The sequence below is a fragment of the Scyliorhinus canicula genome, chromosome 2 (genome assembly GCF_902713615.1).
Source record: "Scyliorhinus canicula chromosome 2, sScyCan1.1, whole genome shotgun sequence".
NCBI lineage: Eukaryota > Metazoa > Chordata > Chondrichthyes > Carcharhiniformes > Scyliorhinidae > Scyliorhinus > Scyliorhinus canicula.
In genome coordinates, this window is record NC_052147.1 from 35567261 (window position 1) to 35586978 (window position 19718).

A 19718-nucleotide genomic window follows, 5' to 3' on the forward strand; every position below is an offset into this window, starting at 1 on the left:
TGCGCGGATTGGAAGACTCCAACCCGCGCATGCGCGGATGACGTCATCGCGCATTTGCGCGAAACCCGCGCATGCGCGGGCCGGGATGCCCCTCAGCCGCCCCGCGAAGTGATACAGCGGGGCGGCGGAGGGACAAAGAGTGCGCGGGCATCGGACCCGCTGCCCGCGATTGGTGCCCACCGATCGCGGGCCCATGGCACCCTTGGCACGGCCGTGGTACTGCCGTGCCAATCGGTGCCATGGTTTTAAAAATCGGGACTTTACGGCCGTTTTTACGAACGGCCAGACCAGGTGTGTTTGCCGTTCGTAAAAACAGCCGTAAAGGGCTGGGAACTCGGCCCATCGGACAGCTGAGAATCGCTGCTGGCCGTAAAAAAAAGACGGCAGCGATTCGTATTGGGAGTCGGTCGTTGGGGGGGGGGGGAGAATAGCGGGAGGGCGTCGGACGAGCGTGGCCGTAAAATTTTACGAGCCACGCTATTCTCCGCACCGTCGTGAGTGCGGAGAATTGCGCCCTTGTTGTTAGGTGAATTGGACATTCTCAATTCTCCCTCTTTGTACCCAAACAGGCGCCGGAATGTGGCAATTAGGGGCTTTGCGCAGCAGGTTCATTGCAGTGTTAATGTAAGCCTACTTGTGACAATAAAGATTATTATAGCTCTCTGCGGGTTATCACCACTCCTCTGCCCTTGACAGTGACACACTGACGGTGCTGTCACAGTCCCAGCACCCTGAGTGATGTGACAGATACCCTGAGAGGGTGGGAACTGGGAGGGAAGGTAGCAATGACAGACAAGGCCACGTCCTATGTGAAACGGGTGAGTATGACGGCCGCCTGTTCTGAAGCCTTTGTCTGGTCCTTCGGTTCATCCCCAGGCTCGTCCTCCAGTCCGTGCTATTCCGTCGCCTACTCATCATCATCATTCTCCTCCTCGGATGTGGACACATGTTCCTCATCCCCAACCTCCAGCGTCTCGCTCCGCTGCTGTGCCAGGTTGTGGAGGACTCAGCAAACCATTACAAAGCGAGTGACCCTTCAGGCGGTGTACTGCAGGGTACCACCTGAGTGGTCGAGGCATTGGAACCGCATTTTGAGCAGTCCAATGCACTGTTCAGTGACAGCCCGGATGGCCACATGGGCCTTGTTATGTCACGTCTCCGCTTCAGTCTCCGGCCTCCGTACTGGTGTCATTAACCAGGTCCCCTTATCCCCAAGAACTAGCCACCCTTCCTGGGGTGAACACAAGAACATAAGAACTAGGAGCAGGAGTAGGCTATCTGGCCCCTCGAGCCTATTCTGCCATTCAATAAGATCATGGCTGATCTTTTTGTGTACTCAACTCCACTCACCTGCCCGCTCACCATAACCTTTAATGCCTTTACTGTTCAAACATCTATCTATTTTTGCCTTAAAGCCATTCAACGAGGTAGCCTCAACTGCTTCACTGGTTCACAACCATTTGGGTGAAGAGGTTAAGAGGTTCCTCCTCAACTCAGTCCTAAATCTGCTCCCCTTATTTTGATGCTATACACCCTAGTTCTTTTATCACCCGCCAGTAGAAACAAATTACCTGCTTCTATCTTATCTATTCCCTTCATAATTTTATATATTTCTATAAGATTCCTCCCCTCATTCTTCTATATTCCAATAATTTAGTCCCAGTCTACTCAGTCTCTCCTCATAAGCCAAACCTCTCAACTCAAGAATCAACCCAGTGAATCTCCTCTGCACCCCCTAAAGTACCAGTACATCCTTTCTCAAGTAAAGGTTGTCTTCGAAGAGGCCAGGGATGTCTGACTAACCCAGGATGTAGCTGTCGTGCACATTCACAGGGACGTGTACACATGTGCATGATGTCACACATGAGCTGTATGTTCAGGGAGTGGAACCCTTCCTGTTAACGTAGGGCACTCCCAGATGGTCTGGTGAGCACATGGCGACGTGCATGCGGTCTATCAGCCCCTGGACCTGCGGCATCCCGGCGATGGTGGCGAACCCTGATGCCCACGCATCCTATTGGGCTTGGCCCATGTCTAAAAGTTTGTATAGTTTTCCACCTGGGCAAACAGGGCATCCGTGACCTATCGGATACACCTGTAGACTGTGGCCTATGAGATGCCACAGAAGTCCCCGTTGGAGGCCTGGAAGGATCCCAATACGTAAAAGTTCAGAGCTACAGTGACCTTGACGGCCACCAGGAGTGGGTGTCCTCCTCCTCGATGTGGTGCCGTCTCCTTGTTCAGGGGGAACCTACTGTAGCATGCGCTGTTTTGATCATTTGTTCAAAGGATCAGCACCGCCTTACATCCTGGGCCGTCGCAGGCTTCCCCCTCTGGGTCTCTCCCTGGCCTGATGGGCAGCCAGGTCCCCAGGGTGTGGAGCGGATCCCGGCACATGGGCCGCTGCCTCTACATCTGCAGATGCTGCTGCTATCTCCAGCATCTGGCCTACCAGCAGAACCACTAGGGCCTGTTCTGCAGGGTCCAAAATGTCCAAAAAACCATTCAATATCTGCAAGTAATTGGGAGATGGTCATAGACTGCCAAACAGCGATGGCTCCCACCCCGGGATCCTCCATTCCCCTATTGATGATCTCCTCCTCCCCCCCCAAACACCCGGAACACCCAGCCCAAAACTCCCGCACTCCCGGCCACAGCGGGCCCTGCTCAACAGATCCCAGGCACTGTACCCCAGACACCCACACATAACTTCACCTGTCGCTGTCCCCTTCTCATTGCACTCACCCACCATCCGACCGTGGACATTTCCCCGGAACTGTGACCCATACGCTGGGGGGTGCGATTCTCCGCTCCCCACGCCGGGTGGGAGAATTGCGGGAGGGCCGGGCGACTCACGACACGCCGCCCTGGCACCCCCCCCGCGATTCTCCCACCCCCCGCTCGGATAAATCGCCACTCGCCGTTTTTCACGGCGATCGGCAATTCTCCGGCCCAGATGGGCCGGGAGGCCTGGCGTTCCCGAACGGTTCACGACGGCGACAACCACACCTGGTCGCTGCCGTCGTGAACATGGCACCGAATCTTTGTTTATGGCTTGTGGGGGTGGAGAGGGGAGTGAGCACCACGGCCGTGCTCGGGAGGGGACTGGCCCGCGATCGGTGCCCACCGATCGTCGGGCCGGCGTCTCCAAGAGACGCACTCTTTCCCCTCCGCCGCCCCGCAAGATCAAGCCGCCACGTCTTGCAGGGCAGTGGAGGGGAAGACGGTAATCGCGCATGCGCGGGTTGGAGCCGGCAGCCGTCATGACGTCAGCCGCGCATGTGCGGGATGGAGCCGGCCAACCTGCGCCTGCGCGGCTGACGTCACTTAGGCGCCGCCGTTGTGTCGTTCCGGCGCGCCGAGATTTACGGTGCGCCGCTCCTAGCCCCCTGGGGGGGTGAATAGGGTGCGAGGAGCGGTCTCCGAGGCCATCGTGAAACTCGGCCGAGTTCACGACGGCCTTCCTGATGCCGCGCGGGAGCGGAGAATTCCGCCCTGGGTGTTTGGATGTTGGCTGCCTTGTGTGTGGTGTTGCCTCACGCAGTGTTCAGGCACAGTGTCCAGGCATCATGGTGTGATTGGGATGCTAGGCAATGACTCCCACATGCTACGTGGCCCGCCCACCCACAGGAATCCACTTAGGTTGTGTGAAGTGCTCTCTTATCCACGATTGCCAATTCCCTATTAGCGATAGCCTTCAGCTGCACGGCCAGAGGCCTTGACAGTCGGTGGGGGCAATGAGTGGTCGATGGGGCAGACAGGCAGGGTTGCCAGGATGGATCCAAGGGTTGGTATGGTGGAGCTGCGCGCAGTTTCCCCCCACTCATAGCGGCCCCCCTCCCCCTAGCTTCCCATGGCGGCCACCCCTGCGGAGGATGGTCTCCCCCCCCCCCCCCCCCCCCCTCGACTTAGGGTGCCCCAATCCCCATCGAGCACCAGGGCGGAAGCCCAGTGCCCCCGGGCTCTATGCCTGTGAGCAAAGATGGCTACTCTCGCCTCCCCGCAGAAGCCCTTCCGGCAGGTTCATGTTTTTAAAAAGGAGTACTAATCAGCGCCAGCGTAACCACTTTGCTGGGGAGGCTGCTGAATCATGGGAGGCTGTTGCATATGGGGTGGCTCCCGTTAATTGTATGGAAATGGTGCTTAAATGGTGATAATTGGTTTCTCGCCACGCGACAGCAGGATCCCGATTTCGCCTAAGGGAGTGGGCCGGTTGCATCGCAAACTGTTTGGCGCTTGGAACTTTCTTGTTTACGGCCTCTCCCGCTATTTACCGGCCTTGTTTCGCTTCAGTGAGAGCGCAATGCGGCTGAAGAATCACACCCTTAGAGACGTTTTGGTTGAACTGCACCCAAACAAAGTACTTTAGATTCAATCAGATTAAACAATGCAAATTCATCACCCAGTATGTGCGTTCCCAACATAAATATGATCACAAAGGTAACAAATATAATATTTTATTTATTTCAGCGGATGGAAAGCGTTTGGTATCAGTAGGACTGGATGAAAATCATACAATAGTTCTCTGGGAATGGAAGAAAGGAGAAAAGCTTTCTTCGGTAAGGTAGGTATTTAGTACTGTGCTTTGCTACAGGATCTCCTTCAGGAAAATTAAGTTCATATTATGCATAACCTATGGTGAATTATTTTCCTGGATTCTACCTAGACATTAATATGATAAAAGTATGATTAATTTATCTTATCTTCAGTTTATACGTTGTCAAAAGTTTTGTAATTTGGTGGATTTCATTTTTTTTTAAAAGCTAAAAAACAATGCAAATTGGTTAACACTCTAGGAAAAATAAAAAATGTTGAAAATCCTCAGCTGGTCGGGCAGCATTGGTGGAGAGGAAAACTGAATTAACATTTTGGATTGATGGACTTCTGGCGACGGCGGGCGGGAGGCAGCCACACACTGGAGGACTCATGCTCGGGAATAGACAGTTCGGAGTTTTAATCCCGGTCCCGGGGGCAACGGAGGTTGAAAAAGCTGTAAGAAGGCACAGGGAGGAGACATGTCCAAGTTTGGGAGAAAAACAGCCGTGAAAAAGGGGGTTAACGAAAGTCCGCTGGTGAGTGGAAAAGCCAGCGTAGGAACTGTAAGGAAAGTCGAGGCTGGAGCACCAGGGGAGGCCGCATCACTCACAGCAGAAGAAATGACCAAGGTGATGGCTGTGAAACTTGAAAAACAGTTCACAAAACACATGGAAGCGATGAAGAAGGAGATGGGGGCAGTATTGAAAGTGCTGGTGGAGGAGACGATTGCCCCGGTGAGGGCGGCGGTATCAAGCGCAGCAGCAGAGTTGCGGGAGCAAGGTGAGACACTGAAGGAAGTGGAAGAGGCATTATCGCAGCACAGTGATCAACTCACCTCGATGGGGAAGGAGGGTTATAGAGACCAACAAAGGTCTCCGAGCCAAAACAGAAGACTTGGAAAACTGATCCAAGTGACAGAATCTGAGGATTATGGGTCTGCCCAAAGGGGTGGAAGGCCCGAGGTCGACGGAGTATTTTGCCACGATGTTGGTGAAGCTATTGGGGGAGGGGGACGATTCCTCACGATATGAACTGGATCGGGCTCATCGGTCGTGGAGGCCTATACCAAAGGCGAGTGAGCTGCCAAGAGTAATAACTGTGTATTTCCGTAGGTATAGCGTGAAGGAAAAAGTCCTGTGCTGGGCAAAGCTGAAGCGTGTGGTGCAGTGGGCTGGAGCTGGTATACACATATACCAGGACTTTACGGTGGAGCTGGCGAGGAGGCAGGCTGCCTTCAGCCGGGTGAAGAAGGAACTGTACATTAGCAAGGTGCAGTGTGGCATAGTTAATCCAGCTAAGTTGAGGGTGACCTATAAATCCAAGGACTTTTATTTTGGGACGGCGGAAGCAGCGGAGGAGTTTGTGAAGGCAGAAGGACTGTGGCAGAATTGAGAAATGGTCGTGTACCGATGTAGCCTCATGTAACTTTATTTTTTTCACTGCGTGTTGATGTATGTACTAAATGAGTCAACACTGTATACATTTGGACAAGGGAAGAGACGGGACTTTTATTTGCAATTATGGTTCTTTGGGGCCTGGGTGTGCATACGGGGGTGTGTACTCAAGGGGATTTCTTGGTTTTCCTGGGACCGGGCAAGGGGGAAGGAGATCCGGATGGGGTCCTCCATGTTGGCCGGTTTAAGCCGGCCAGTGAAGGGGAGTGAGGTGGGGGAGGGGCTGCGGCCATCGGAGCCAGGTAGAACAGGTTTTGGTGAGTCTAGCCGGGGTGAAAAGTTTGGGGAAGGAACCGAGGTTGGGGGGAAGGGTTTAGAAGAGGAAGTGGAGGGGAGGAGTCTGGGAGGGGGGGTGGTGTCTACAATTCATGGGTGTCATTCACGGTACTCTTTCGGGGATTGGATGGCGTTGAATATTAGGGAGGGGTTGGGGGGGTGGACTATATTTATCAATGGTGACCATAGGCGATTTCCGATTCCTTTTTCCTTTCTTTTCCCACCTTGGGAGAGTTTGTTTTATTTGATGTTTATATTGTCAGATGGGCTGTTGTTTGGCGGGTGGTGGGAGGATGGGATCGTTGTTTTTGATAAGGGGATTGTCATTATATTTGTTACCGTTTACTGTTTGTTGATGGGGTGTAAATTCTGAAGAAAATGTGGAGAGTAAAAATATTTTTTAAAAAAATATTTTGGATTGATGACCTTTTGTGAGAATTGATGCGGCTGGAGATAGAGAGACAAAGAAATGGTTGAGGTGGTGGTGATAGAAGAACAAACAGGAAGGCCTGTGATACGTGGCAAGCAGGTGTTAAATGAGGGGATGCTAGTGCAAGGCAAAGAGGAGATGGCAGTGTGTGGCAGTCACCACTGATGTGTATACTGTGTCATAGACCATAGAAATACCATAGAATTTACAGTGCAGAAGGAGGCCATTTGGCCCATTGAGTCTGCACTGGCTCTTGGAAAGAGCACCCTACCTAAGCCCTCACCTCAACCCTATCCCCATAACCCATTAACCCCACCCAACGCTAAGGGCAATTTTGGACACTAAGGGCAATTTAGCATGGCCAATCCACCTAACCTGCACATCTTTGGACTGTGGGAGGAAACCGGAGCACCCGGAGGAAACCTACGCAGACACGGGGAGAATGTGCAGACTCCGCACAGACGGTGACCCCAGCTGGGAATGGAACCAGGAACCCTTGATCTGTGAAGCAATTGTGCTAACCACTGTGCTATAGTGCTGTGTATATATGTGTTTTACAGTAAGGCCCCTGTACTACAGGTACGGGGTTAGATGCCTGCCTGCTGGTTCCGCCCAGTAGGCGGAGTATAACTATGTGTGCTCCCCATACAGCAGCCATTTCTTCAGCTGCTGTAGGAGGACACACATCTCAATGTAATAAAGCCTCGATTAGATCCTACTCTCGTCTTCGCGTGATTGATAGTGCATCAATTTATTACACTGAGATTTTCAGAGATGGACCTCCGCCTCAAGCCGGATTGCCTACAGCTGCATCCTCAAGCAGACAACGCCAAAAAGGACTTCAAAGGGCCCCTCCCCTCCACCGACCAAAACACGTACTTCCTCAGTGTGGTCGATGAATATTCCCGATTCCCCTTTGCCGTCCCATGCCCCGACATGACGTCTGCCACCGTCATCAAAGCCTTCAACACCATCTTCGCCCTGTTCGGCTTCCCCGCCTATGTCCACAGCGACCGGGGATCCTCATTCATGAGCGATGAGCTGCGCCGGTACCTGCTCAACAGGGGCATTGCCTCGAGCAGGACGACCAGCTACAATCCCAGGGGAAACGGGCAGGTGGAGCGGGAGAATGGGACGGTCTGGAGGACCGTCCAGCTGGCCCTACGGTCCAGAAATCTCCCGGCCTCCCGCTGGCAGGAGGTCCTCCCCGACGCACTTCACTCCATTCGGTCGCCCCTGTGCACCGCGACTAATGAAACCCCCCATGAACGTCTCTTTGCCTTCCCTCGGAAGTCCACCTCCAGGGTTTCGCTACCATCGTGGCTGGCAGCTCCTAGACCCGTTCTCCTCCGTAGAGATGTTCGACTCCACAAGGCGGACCCGTTGGTTGAAAGGCTACAGCTACTCCACGCCAACCCGCAGTATGCTTATTTAGCGTACCCCGACGGCCGCCAAGGCACAGTCTCCCTCAGGGACCTGGCACCAGCTGGTTCCACACACACCACACCCCCCTCTACCCCGGCGCCTCCCTCCCCCCGGCGCACCCCACCGCAGCCCCCGCTCCGGGACAATCCGTCCTCCCCTTGCTCTCACCAGGGGATGAAGAGGATTTTGACACGCTCCCGGTGTCACTGAAGACCAAGCCGCCGCCTGAGTCGCCACCAGCACTGCGGCGCTCTCGACGGCAGATTAAGGCACCGGACCACCTGAATTTGTAATATTACTGTAATTTTAAACACAACTTTCTGTACATTGTTCTCCACCACCCCCGCTGGACTCATTTTAACAGGGGGTGAATGTGGTAGTCATCCCTGATGTATATATGTGTTTTATGGTAAGGCCCCTGTACTACAGGTACGGGGGTAGATCCCTCCCTGCGGGCGGAGTATAAATATGTGCGCTCCCCATACAGCAGCCATTTCATCAGCTGCTGTAGGAGGTCACACATCTCAGTGTAATAAAGCCTCGATTACATCCTACTCTCGTCTTTGAGTAATTGATAGTGCATCACAGTGGAACAGAGAAAGAAACGAAAGATGGGTCTTACTAAGGAGAAAATGGGAATTGCTGAATCATCATCAACAGCTTTTGTATGAAAGAAATGAGGGCAGAGATTATGATCTGAAATTGGTGAACTCAACATTGACACTGAAAGATGAGCCACTGTTCCTCGAGCTTACTTTGGTCTTCTTCGGAATAGTGTAGGAGGCTTTGGTCAGACTAAGAGTAAAGCAGAGCTGTAGCATGCTTTGTGGAACACCTCAGTTCAGTCCACAAGCATGTTCCTGAGTTTCTTGTGACCCTGACCTGTCCAATTGACCTCGGGTTGGATTCTCCGTTTGGGAGAATACAATCTCCCACCGGAGATGAATTATAACTGGTGTGCCATCCCCCTGGCTGCGCAAACCGGCAAACAATTCAGTACGCCATGCCATGAAAATGTATCCATTTTGAGCAGGCAGCCTGATAGCGAGGTCTGGCGGCCGGCCGCCTCGAACCGCACAGCTGCCCCCCACTCCCGGATTACCTCCCCTGCCACCAAGTACAGGAGTGACCTGACCCAAACACCCCACCCCTACCACCCTGGGTCCTCTGTAATAGTGAGACCCCACCCCCAGGGACCCCTGTAGTAGGCTGTAATAGGGGAACCCCCCCCCCCTTCATAGGGACCCCTGCCTAAATGGAATGCCCCCCACACACAGACCCAAGCTCCCTCAAGAAAATATACCACTGTATGGAAGCTTAAGAGCAGTCCAGGCGGCAGTGAGAATAATTACAGCTGTTACACTTACCTTGAAGATCCACGTGTCCATTCTTCAAAGGAGAACAAAGGAGGTCTGCGTCTGGATCCCACAGATCCATTAGCTGCAAGCCATTCACAGCTTTCTAGTAGCAGTCTGTGATTGACAGCTTTTACAAATATCAGTAGCTTTGATTCATTCATCTCCCTTCATGGTTCAGTGGTCTAAGTGGTGAAACCCTAATTTAATTCTTCTCACTGCCCCTGTCTGGACTGCTCTTAAGCTTCCAGACAGGGCTCTCTTTTCTTGGGAGGGGGCACCTTCCTTTAGGCAGGGGACTCTGTAGAGGGTCCTTTTGGTTAGAGGGTTCTTGGGGGGATGTCTCCTGTTACAGAGGCCCCTGGGGATCTGGTAGAGGGGGCGTGGGCAGGCAGTGCATTATGGGGTGGGCGTGGCCTTAGTTTGGGCTTGGACCTCGCAGTGGACCAAGGGGGGTAACTCTTTGGGGGGAGATTACCCCCTTGGTCCACCACACCAGGGTCACACTGGTAGAAACCACAAGTGATCTGCTCCCACGTGAGTCCTGGCCGTGGCCGTTATATGGATGCAAATAGGTTATTAAGAACCGTTTGCATTCATTTACATGCTCCCATTGGCACATGGTGTGGGCCATGATTCCGTGGGTCGGAGCATCGCGTTTGGGTTAGTGCCTGGTGTCAGTCCCGATTTTGCCCCGATGCCCGATTATCAGTAACATCAGGGAACGCGTCCCGGGACAGAGAATCAAGCCCTTCATCGTTCAATTAGGCATTTTTACAGCTTGCAGAACTCAATATTGAATTCAACTATTCAGATCATAACTTTTACCCCATTTTTTCACACAGCAGCTGTTGCCGATGGTTTAATCTACACACCTCCTTTAGACTGTTGGTGTGATTTTTTTCCGGCCTCCCAGCCGCATGTTTTGACGCGGCATACTGTTCACTGGCAGCGGGACTCTCAGCTGTCAATGAGAATTCCCATGGAAGCCATCCCACGCCACCAGAAAACAGGCAGGTGGGATGAGGTGCCTGCGGGACCAGGGAATCCCACTGCCCGCGAACGACTGGATAATTCAGGCTTGTATTGTTGTTACATTACTTATCCCGTTGCCATCATCTCTTTTGGCATTTAATTTTAGATGTATTCCAATCTATCATAGATATTTCCTTTTGCTCTTTAATCACCACCCACCCCCACTACCTTGTCTTTGTACTTGTTTAACACCCTTAAGTTACAAATGTTTTCCAGTTCTGACAAAAGGTTATGAACCTGAACTGTTGAGCGCAATTCACCCAAAGAATGACAAAGAGCGCAATTCAGCCACCTCGCCGTTCGCAACGGGTGAATCCCGTGAGAGCCCTAAAGCGCGATCTGGGTCTTGTCCTCGTTGGGCATGACCCAGATCAGCATATTTAAATGAGCCATTAGGCACCTCTGGGGCTGCGCAGGCCATTAGAGACCCCTGGGTGGTCGGAGACGGACACGGTAGTAAAAAGGAACACCCCCAGCAGTGATACCTGCCACCCTGGTACTGTCAACTTGGCACTGGTGGGGTCTTGCACATTAAAGGGGTATGGAGGGGTTCTGATGGACTTGAGAAGGTTGGAGAGTGAAAGGGGCGTTCAGAAAGCGGTGGGGTACAGAAATTGGGGCTGCCCCGATCTGAGAGGAGTCGTTCCTCCTGGTGTGTTCAGCTCACCAGCAGGAAATCAACTAAAGTGTGGCTTCAGCAGGAAGAAACTCTCCAAGGCCCAAAAAAACAGTAAGTGCCGATGAATAGCAGGGTGAATCTCAGCACTGCAGATGCTGAGAAACAGGGCTGGATTATCCGCAACCCCGCGCCAAAATCGCGTTTGGCGGGGGTGGAGAATCGATATTCCCGATCGGATCGCAACCGGCGCCGCTCCGGCGGTTCTTCGGGCTCCGAAGAATCGCCCGTCTGTCAATCACGTCACGCGGCTGGGTGGCCATTGCCAGAGGCCTTCCCAGCGATACTCCGATCCCGACTGGCCGATTTCCCTACGGCATGGTTCTAACCATGTATGGCTGGTGGGAACTCAGTCCGCGGCTGCCCTGGTGGGGGGCGGGGGATCCAGCACCGGGAGGGGCCTTATGCGCAGCCGGGGCATCGATCGGGCCTGTCCGAATTAGGAGCGCGGGGCCGATTGGGGTGACCTTGTTTCTTGGTGACGGTCCGTGGTCCGAGTCCACCATGACGCATGCACATACTTGGAACGGGGAGTATGGGGCCCGTATCCGCAGCCAAAGCTGCGTGAAGCATTCCGGGTCCTTGCCAGCCCCTTCAAGGTAAGTGAATAGCTCTTTATTTTTTGCAGGAAACTGGAGAGTGAAACACCAGCGTTTTTACGCAGGCGTGGGGACATAGCCCCATTTTTGGAGAATCCAGCCCACAACCCGCCAAACGCACCCGAACCCAGACTTGGGGCGCGATTTAGCGGAATTGAAACGAGCGGCGCAATTCTCTGACAAGAGCACAGCGCAGTCGGAGAATCGCATGAGAACCCTCTTGAGAACTCTTGGCAGCCTCCAAGCCTTGCAGGAATCAACCAAGTCCCGCGAGGCGTCAGAATTCCACCCAAAAGGGGCGGGACAAAACATCGCTCCCGAAAGTAGATCTAAAAACTACTTAAGCCCTACTCACCCAGGGTACACTGGCCTCCCTTGATTTTCTGACCTCTCCCGGGAGGCTGCAGCCGGGCGCCGATCAGTGCTGGTCCACAAGAACGTGGACCAGGTGGAACAGCACCAGGGGAGGCCTCCCGGGCCATCAGAGACCCCTGGTTGGTCAGTATCAGTGCAGGGTGGCTCCCTGGCCCTCCCCGGAACATGGGCACTGTGGTACTGCCCAGCTGACACCTTGGCATTGCCACCCTGGCACTGCCAAGCTGGCTGGAGCAGGTCAGAGTGGCACTGTCAAGGGTCAGGACCCCGGGGGGCCATGCCCATTAAAGGAGGGTGGAGGTAGGGTTTGAACGATGGGGGTGTGCACGGCAGGTAAGTCGGGGCCTCCGGGGGTTTGTGGGCGGGTGAGGATCCTGGAAGGGAGGAATTGCTGGAAGAGTGCTTGGGGGGTGATGCACAATCAATGACTACTAAAGCGAGATTGTAGTACAACTGAAGGCTTTAATAAGCTCGATGTTTCCCCCAGCAGCTCAGGTACAGAAAGGAAGCTGCTGGAGCGGCACGGGCTCTTATACCCTGCCTTGCAGGGCGGAGCTACCATACAGGCCCGACCAATAGAAAACATACGTTATCTACCAATGGTGTTCCAGCATTACTAGGTACCGTAATACCTCTACACAGACTACCACAGGGGGTCCTGAAGAGGGGATGCCCCCAGGGACCCCACAACGGGGTGTCCTCACTTGGGGGGTGTGGTTTAGAGCCCATGTGTGTGGGGGACCCACAAACTCACTTAGAGATCAGGGCACCCTTTCAAAATGGCGGCCCGATCTCTGCGTTCAGCTCCCGAGTCCTAGCAAAATTCTAAGTGATAAATGAAAATCGCTTATTGTCACAAGTAGGCTTCAAATTAAGTTACTGTGAAAAGCTCCTAGTCGCCACATTCTGGCACCTGTTCGGGGAGGCTGGCACGGGAATTGAACCGTGCTGCTGGCCTGCCTTGGTCAGCTTTAAAAGCCAGCGATTTAGCCCTGTGTACTAAACCAGCCCCTAAGAGTGTGAGCTGAACCGGTGAGAAAGTCCCCAGGGCCCAAAAAGTGACGAAGTGTCATTGAATAGCGACAGGAAACTCACCGGGAGAGCCAGTGGGAAACTCCCTGAAAAACCTGCACAAATTAACTTAGAAATTTTTTGGGAGATTTACGCTCTAAGTCATTTTGGGTGGGGTGTTTCCCGCCGGCTTTTTGGTTGAGATCTGGACCTGTATTCAGTCACACTCAAGTAATTTCTTGGGGGCTAGGGGAGTTTCTCACCAGTCAATCCCACACTTGGGACGCGATCTAATCAATTAAGATAGTCAGTTCAAGGATCACTTCCGGTGGCGGCGATGACCTAGGAAGCCGCACATTTGGGAGCTCCCATTTCAAACGGGCTTTTCGGCTCTTTTTAGAGCCCAAAACGGAAATTTTTCAACGTCTCCCGGTGGGAAAAGGTGTGCTGATCGACTTTCCCCGCAGTTCATGACTCGAACTCAGAGTGGAAAGGGGGAAAAGACGGCAGCAGCTCCCCAGAAAAAACGGGGGAAGGAATCCAAGATGGCGGCTGGCGGAGCTCCAGAGGAGTGGAAGTAGTGGGCCCTGGAGCAACAAGCTGCTTTCCTGCGCTGTTTTGCAGATTTCAAGGCTGAGGTACTGAGCTCTCTGCAGGAAACGAACAAAAGGCTCTCGGAGATTCAGACGACCCAGGGTGCTGCCATCAAGGAGTTGCAGACGCAGGCCACTGAACGAGAGGAGGAGGCCGGGATCCTCGTGAGTAAGGTGGAGGGACACGAGGCGCTCCACAAGAAGTGGCAGGACCGCTTCGAGGAGCTTGATCACTGCATGAGGCGGAAAAATCTGCGGATCTTGGGCCTTGCGGAGGGGCTGGAGGGGTCGGACCTGACAACCTACGTGGCTGCGATGCTGAACTCGCTAGTGGGGGCCAGGTCTTTCCATCTGCCTTTGGAGCTGGAGGGAGCACACAGAGTACTGGCCAGGAGGCCTAAGGAGAATGAACCCCCGCGTGCGGTGCTGGTGAGGTTCCACCGGTTCAGTGATCGGGAGTGTGTGCTGCGCTGGGCCGAGAGGGTGAAGAGCAGCAACTGGGAGAATGGGGTAGTACGGATCTACCAGAATTGGAGTGCGGAGGTGGTTAAGCGGCCGTCCGGGTTTAATCGGACGAAAGAGGTGCTTTACAAGAAGGAGATTAAGTTCGGAATGTTGCAGCCTGCGCGCCTGTGGGTAACTTATTTGGACCGGCATTATTATTTCGATTCCCCGGAGGAGGCGTGGGCCTTCGTGCGGATGGAGAAACTGGACTTGAACTAGGGGTTGGGGGTTGTGGGGTCGGTTGTAATACTTTATTGCTGGATTCTGCTGTTGCTGTGTTCTCTTTTTCTGTACTTTTACAATTTTGATATGGTTATTTATGGGGGTGTTGTTCTGTTATGTTTTTTTGCTGTGGGGCATTGTTTGAGTTTTGTATCTTGCAGGGAGGGTTGGGGGGGTTTGTTGTATTCTATGTCGGGTTGGGGGTATGGAGTGGGGCTGGTATTTGGGAGCTGCGTCAGAAGGGTGTGGTGGGGCAGTGCGAAAGCGCTCTGGTTTCCCGCGCTGCGGGGCTGGGGGGTGGAGACGATGACGGGGGAGGCGGGGCCTTAACTGGTTCTTCCCCGCGCTGGAGTGGTGCCTGGAGGGGGGATAGGATGGGGGATGATCCCACTTTGGGAGGGGTCGGGTTATTGGCGGGAGTTTCCGGGGTCAGCAGAAGTTAGCTGACCCACGGAAGTACAATGGAGGACGGTTCGCGGCTAGGAGGGTTCCTAGCCTGGGGGGGGAGGGAGGGGGGGAAAGGAGAATACCGGGTTGCTGCTGGCAGGGTCAGGAAGGAGCTTGTGGGGGCCGGGGGGACAGAGGTGAGGTGTTGTCGCTGTGGGGACTGGGTCGGGCAGGGGGTGCTGGCCTGGGGCGGGCAGTCGACGGGCTATGGCTAGTCGACGGGGGAGGGGGGCGGGACGCCCTCTGATCCGGTTGGTCACCTGGAATGTGAGAGGATTGAATGGGCCGGTGAAGCGGTCGAGGGTACTTGCTCATCTGAGGGGGCTAAAGGTAGATGTAGCAATGCTTCAGGAGACCCACCTGAAGGTGGCGGACCAGGTCCGTCTGAGGAAAGGATGGGTGGGGCAGGTTTTCCACTCTGGGTTGGATGTGAAGAACTGGGGAGTGGCGATTCTGGTGGGGAAAAATGTGTCGTTTGAGGCATCGGAGGTGGTGGCGGATAAGGGGGGTAGGTATGTTATGGTTAGGGGCAGGCTACAAGGAGAGAAGGTGGTACTTGCTAGTGTGTATGCCCCAAATTGGGACGGTGCGGGCTTTATGAGGCGTTTGTTGGGACGGGTCCCGGATCTAGAGGCGGGAGGTCTGATCATGGGGGGGGGGGGGGAACTTCAATACGGTGTTGGATCCTTCACTGGATCGGTCCAACTTTAGGACGGGTAGGAGGCTTTATGGACCAGATGGGTGGGGTGGATCCATGGAGGTTTGTGAGGCCGAGGGCACGGGAGTACTCTTTCTTCTCCTACGTACATAGGGTCTACTCTCGGATAGACTTCTTCGTGGTGAGTAGGGGACTGATTCCGAGAGTGGAGGTGGCCGAGTATTCAGCCATTGCAATCTCCGACCACGCTCCGCATTGGATGGAGTTGGAGGTGGGGGAGGTGCAGGACCAGCGCCCGTTGTGGCAGTTGGATGTGGGGTTGTTGGCGGAGGAGGAGGTGTGTAGGAGGGTCCGGGCAAGTATTGAGGGGTACCTCGAGGTGAATGATATGGGGGAGGTTCAGGTGGGGGTGGTCTGGGAAGCCCTGAAGGCAGTGATTCGTGGGGAGCTGATATCCATCCGGGCACACAGGGAGAGGAGCGAGAGGAGTGAGAGGGATAGACTGGTGGGAAGGATGCTGGAGGTAGACAGGAGGTACGCAGAGGCACCAGAGGAGGGACTGTTGGGGGAGAGGCGCAGCCTGCAGGCTAAATTTGATTTGCTGACCACTAGAAAGGCGGAGGCACAGTGGAGGAAGGCACAAGGGGCAGTGTACGAACATGGTGAAAAGGCGAGTAGGATGCTGGCTCATCAGCTCCGCAAGCGGGATGCGGCAAAGGAAATTGCTGGAGTGAGAGACAAGAGTGGGAATGTGGTGCGGAAGGCGGTAGAGGTGAATGAGGTCTTCAAGGACTTTTACGGGGAACTGTACCGGTCGGAGCCAACGGGGGAGAGGAGGGGAATGAAGAGGTTCCTCGATGGGCTTTCTTTCCCGAAGGTGCAGGAGGAGCAGGTGGAGGGGTTGGGTGCGCCGATTGAGCTGGAGGAGCTAGTTAAGGGGATCGGGCAGATGCAGTCAGGGAAGGCACCGGGGCTGGATGGGTTCCCCGTGGAATTCTATAAAAAGTTTGTGGACCTAGTGGGCCCCTTGCTGGTGCGGACACTTAATGAAGCGTGGGAAGGAAGGACTTTGACCCCGACGATGTCGCGGGCGCTGATCTCGTTAATCTTAAAGAGGGACAAGGACCCCCAGCAGTGTGTTTCATACAGGCCCATATCTCTCCTCAACGTAGATGCCAAGGTGCTGGCAAAAATCCTGGCCACCAGGATAGAGGACTGTGTGCCAGGGGTTGTACACGAGGACCAGACAGGGTTTGTGAAGGGAAGGCAGCTGAACACGAATATGCGGACATTGTTGAATGTCATCATGATGCCGGCGATTGAGGGGGAGGCAGAGATAGTGGTGGCGCTGGATGCGGAGAAGGCCTTCGATAGAGTGGAGTGGGGGTACTTATGGGAGATGTTGGGGAGGTTTGGATTTGGTGAAGGGTTTATTAGATGGGTGAGGCTGCTATATGAGGCCCCGATGGAGTGCGTGGCCACGAATGGGAGGAGGTCGGAGTACTTCCGGCTTTACCGAGGGACCAGGCAGGGTTGCCCCCTGTCCCCCTTGTTGTTTGCATTGGCAATCGAGCCGCTGGCGATGGAGTTGAGGGATTCAGAGAGGTGGAGAGGTTTGGTGCGAGGTGGGGAGGAACATAGGGTGTCGTTGTATGCTGATGACCTGTTACTGTATGTGGCGGACCGGGTGGGAGGGATGCCGGGGGTGATGGAGCTGCTAGCTGAGTTTGGGACCTTTTCAGGTTATAAACTAAATTTAGGCATGAGTGAGGTGTTTGTGGTGCACCCTGGAGACCAGGAGGAAGGAATTGGTAGGCTCCCGCTTAGGCGGGCAGGGGAGAGTTTTAGGTACCTGGGGGTGCAGGTGGCCAGGGACTGGGGGACTCTTCACAAACATAATTTCACCAGACTTGTAGATCAAATGGAGGAGGAGTTCAAGAGGTGGGACATGCTGCCATTGTCGTTGGCGGGGAGGGTGCAGTCCGTCAAAATGACGGTGCTTCCGAGGTTCTTGTTCCTCTTTTAGTGCCTGCCCATCTTTATCCCCAGGGCCTTCTTTAGGAGAGTGACTAGCAGTATCTTGAGCTTTGTGTGGGCACATGGGACTCCGAGAGTGAAGAGGGTTTTCCTGGAGCGAGGGAGGGATGGAGGCGGGCTGGCGCTGCCCAACCTTTTGGGGTACTATTGGGCGGCCAATGTGTCAATGGTGCGTAAATGGGTGATGGAGGGGGGAGGGGCGGCGTGGAAAAGAATGGAGATGGCGTCATGTAGAGGTACGAGCCTGGGTGCCATGGTAACGGCGCCGTTGCCGCTCTCCCCTAAGAGGTTTACCACGAGCCCGGTGGTGGCGGCGACCCTAAGAATCTGGGGACAGTGGAGACGGCATAGGGGGGAAACAGGGGGCTCGATGGAGGCTCCACTGGGTGGCAATCATCGGTTCATCCCGGGGAACAAGGATGGGGGATTTAGGGGATGGCAAAGGGTGGGCATCAGTAAATTGAGGGACCTGTTTTTTGGCGGGAGGTTTGCGGGCCTGGGGGAACTGGAAGATAAATGTGGGCTTTCCCAAGGCAACATGTTCAGATACTTGCAGGTAAAGACGTTTGCTAGGCGACAGGTAGAGGGATTCCCTTTGCTGCCCTCGCGGGGGACGATGGACAGAATGCTTTCGGGGGGGTGGGTCGGAGAGGGGAAGGTGTCTGACATCTATAAGGTAATGCAGGAGGTAGAGGAGTCGTCAGCGGAGGAGCTGAAGGCTAAATGGGAGGGGGAACTCGGGGAGCAGATAGAGGACGGGACTTGGGCGGATGCCTTGGAGAGAGTCAACTCTTCCTCTTCATGTGCGAGGCTTAGCCTCATCCAATTTAAGGTGCTGTACCGGGCCCACATGTCCGGGACTAGGATGAGTAGGTTCTTTGGGGGTGAGGACAGGTGCACCAGATGTTCGGGGGGTCCAGCGAATCATGCCCATATGTTCTGGGCATGCCCGGCACTGGAAGAATTCTGGAAGGGGGTGGCGGGGACGGTGTCGAGAGTGGTTGGATCCAGGGTCAAACCAGGGTGGGGACTCGCGATTTTCGGAGTTGCGGTGGAGCCGGGAGTGCAGGAGGCGAAAGAGGCCGGTGTTCTGGCCTTTGCGTCCCTAGTAGCCCGGCGGAGGATGTTGCTACAGTGGAAGGATGCGAGGCCCCCAAGTGTGGAGACCTGGGTCAATGACATGGCGGGATTTATAAAGTTGGAAAGGGTTAAATTTGCCCTGAGAGGATCAATACAAGGGTTCTATAAACTGTGGCAGCCTTTTCTGGACTTCCTGGCTCAAAGATAGGTATCTTGGTCAATAGCAGCAGCAACCCGAGGGGGGGGGGGGGGGGGGGGGGGGGGGGGGGGCGGGCAAGGGGGGGTGTTCCTAACTATAGTTTCTATATATTTTTTTCGCTATGGTTATGTAACTTAACACTGGGTTAACTTAAGTTGTTGTTAATATGTTGGGTTGTTCATTGAGGAGGAGCGAAGGTTCATAGAACATAGAACATTACAGCACAGAACAGGCCCTTCGGCCCTCGATGATGTGCCGAGCCATGATCACCCTACTCAAATCCACGTATCCATCCTATACCCGTAACCCAACAACCCCCCCCTTAATCTTACTTTTTAGGACACTAGGGCAATTTATCATGGCCAATCCACCTAACCCGCACATCTTTGGACTGTGGGAGGAAACTGGAGCACCCGGAGGAAACCCACGCACACACGGGGAGGACGTGCAGACTCCGCACAGACAGTGACCCAGCCGGGAATCGAACCTGGGACCCTGGAGCTGTGAATCATTTATGCTAACCACCATGCTACCGTGCTGCCCCCTAATGATTGTTGTTATTACTGTTATCGTTGGTATTTTAGTATGGTTTGATGTTGTTGTATAAATTCAAAATTTTTCAAGAAAAATTATTTTTAAAAAAAAGATAGTTCAAGCGCCGGGGACGGCCCCGCTATTTAAAAGCACTCTGTTGTTTTTCGTGAACCGGTGGAGAACGCCCTCAATGCCTCACTGAATGCCATTTCCTGCAAGCAAGCAGAGATCCTCCGTGCAGGAAGATATCAGGACGCCATTTTTAAATCAGT

At 54.1% G+C, this 19718-nt stretch overlaps 1 protein-coding gene across 8 annotated transcripts in view; it reads left to right on the plus strand.

The window, feature by feature from the left end:
- The window catches only part of LOC119952316 (echinoderm microtubule-associated protein-like 5), a 298867-nt gene that overhangs the window by 171316 nt on the left and 107833 nt on the right, over nucleotides 1–19718 (plus strand). For all 8 annotated transcript variants that reach the window (XM_038775979.1, XM_038775973.1, XM_038776000.1 and 5 more), the window contains one exon: nucleotides 4471–4564. In XM_038775979.1, coding sequence (XP_038631907.1) covers nucleotides 4471–4564 — 94 coding nt within the window. The remainder of the gene's footprint in view (nucleotides 1–4470; nucleotides 4565–19718) is intronic.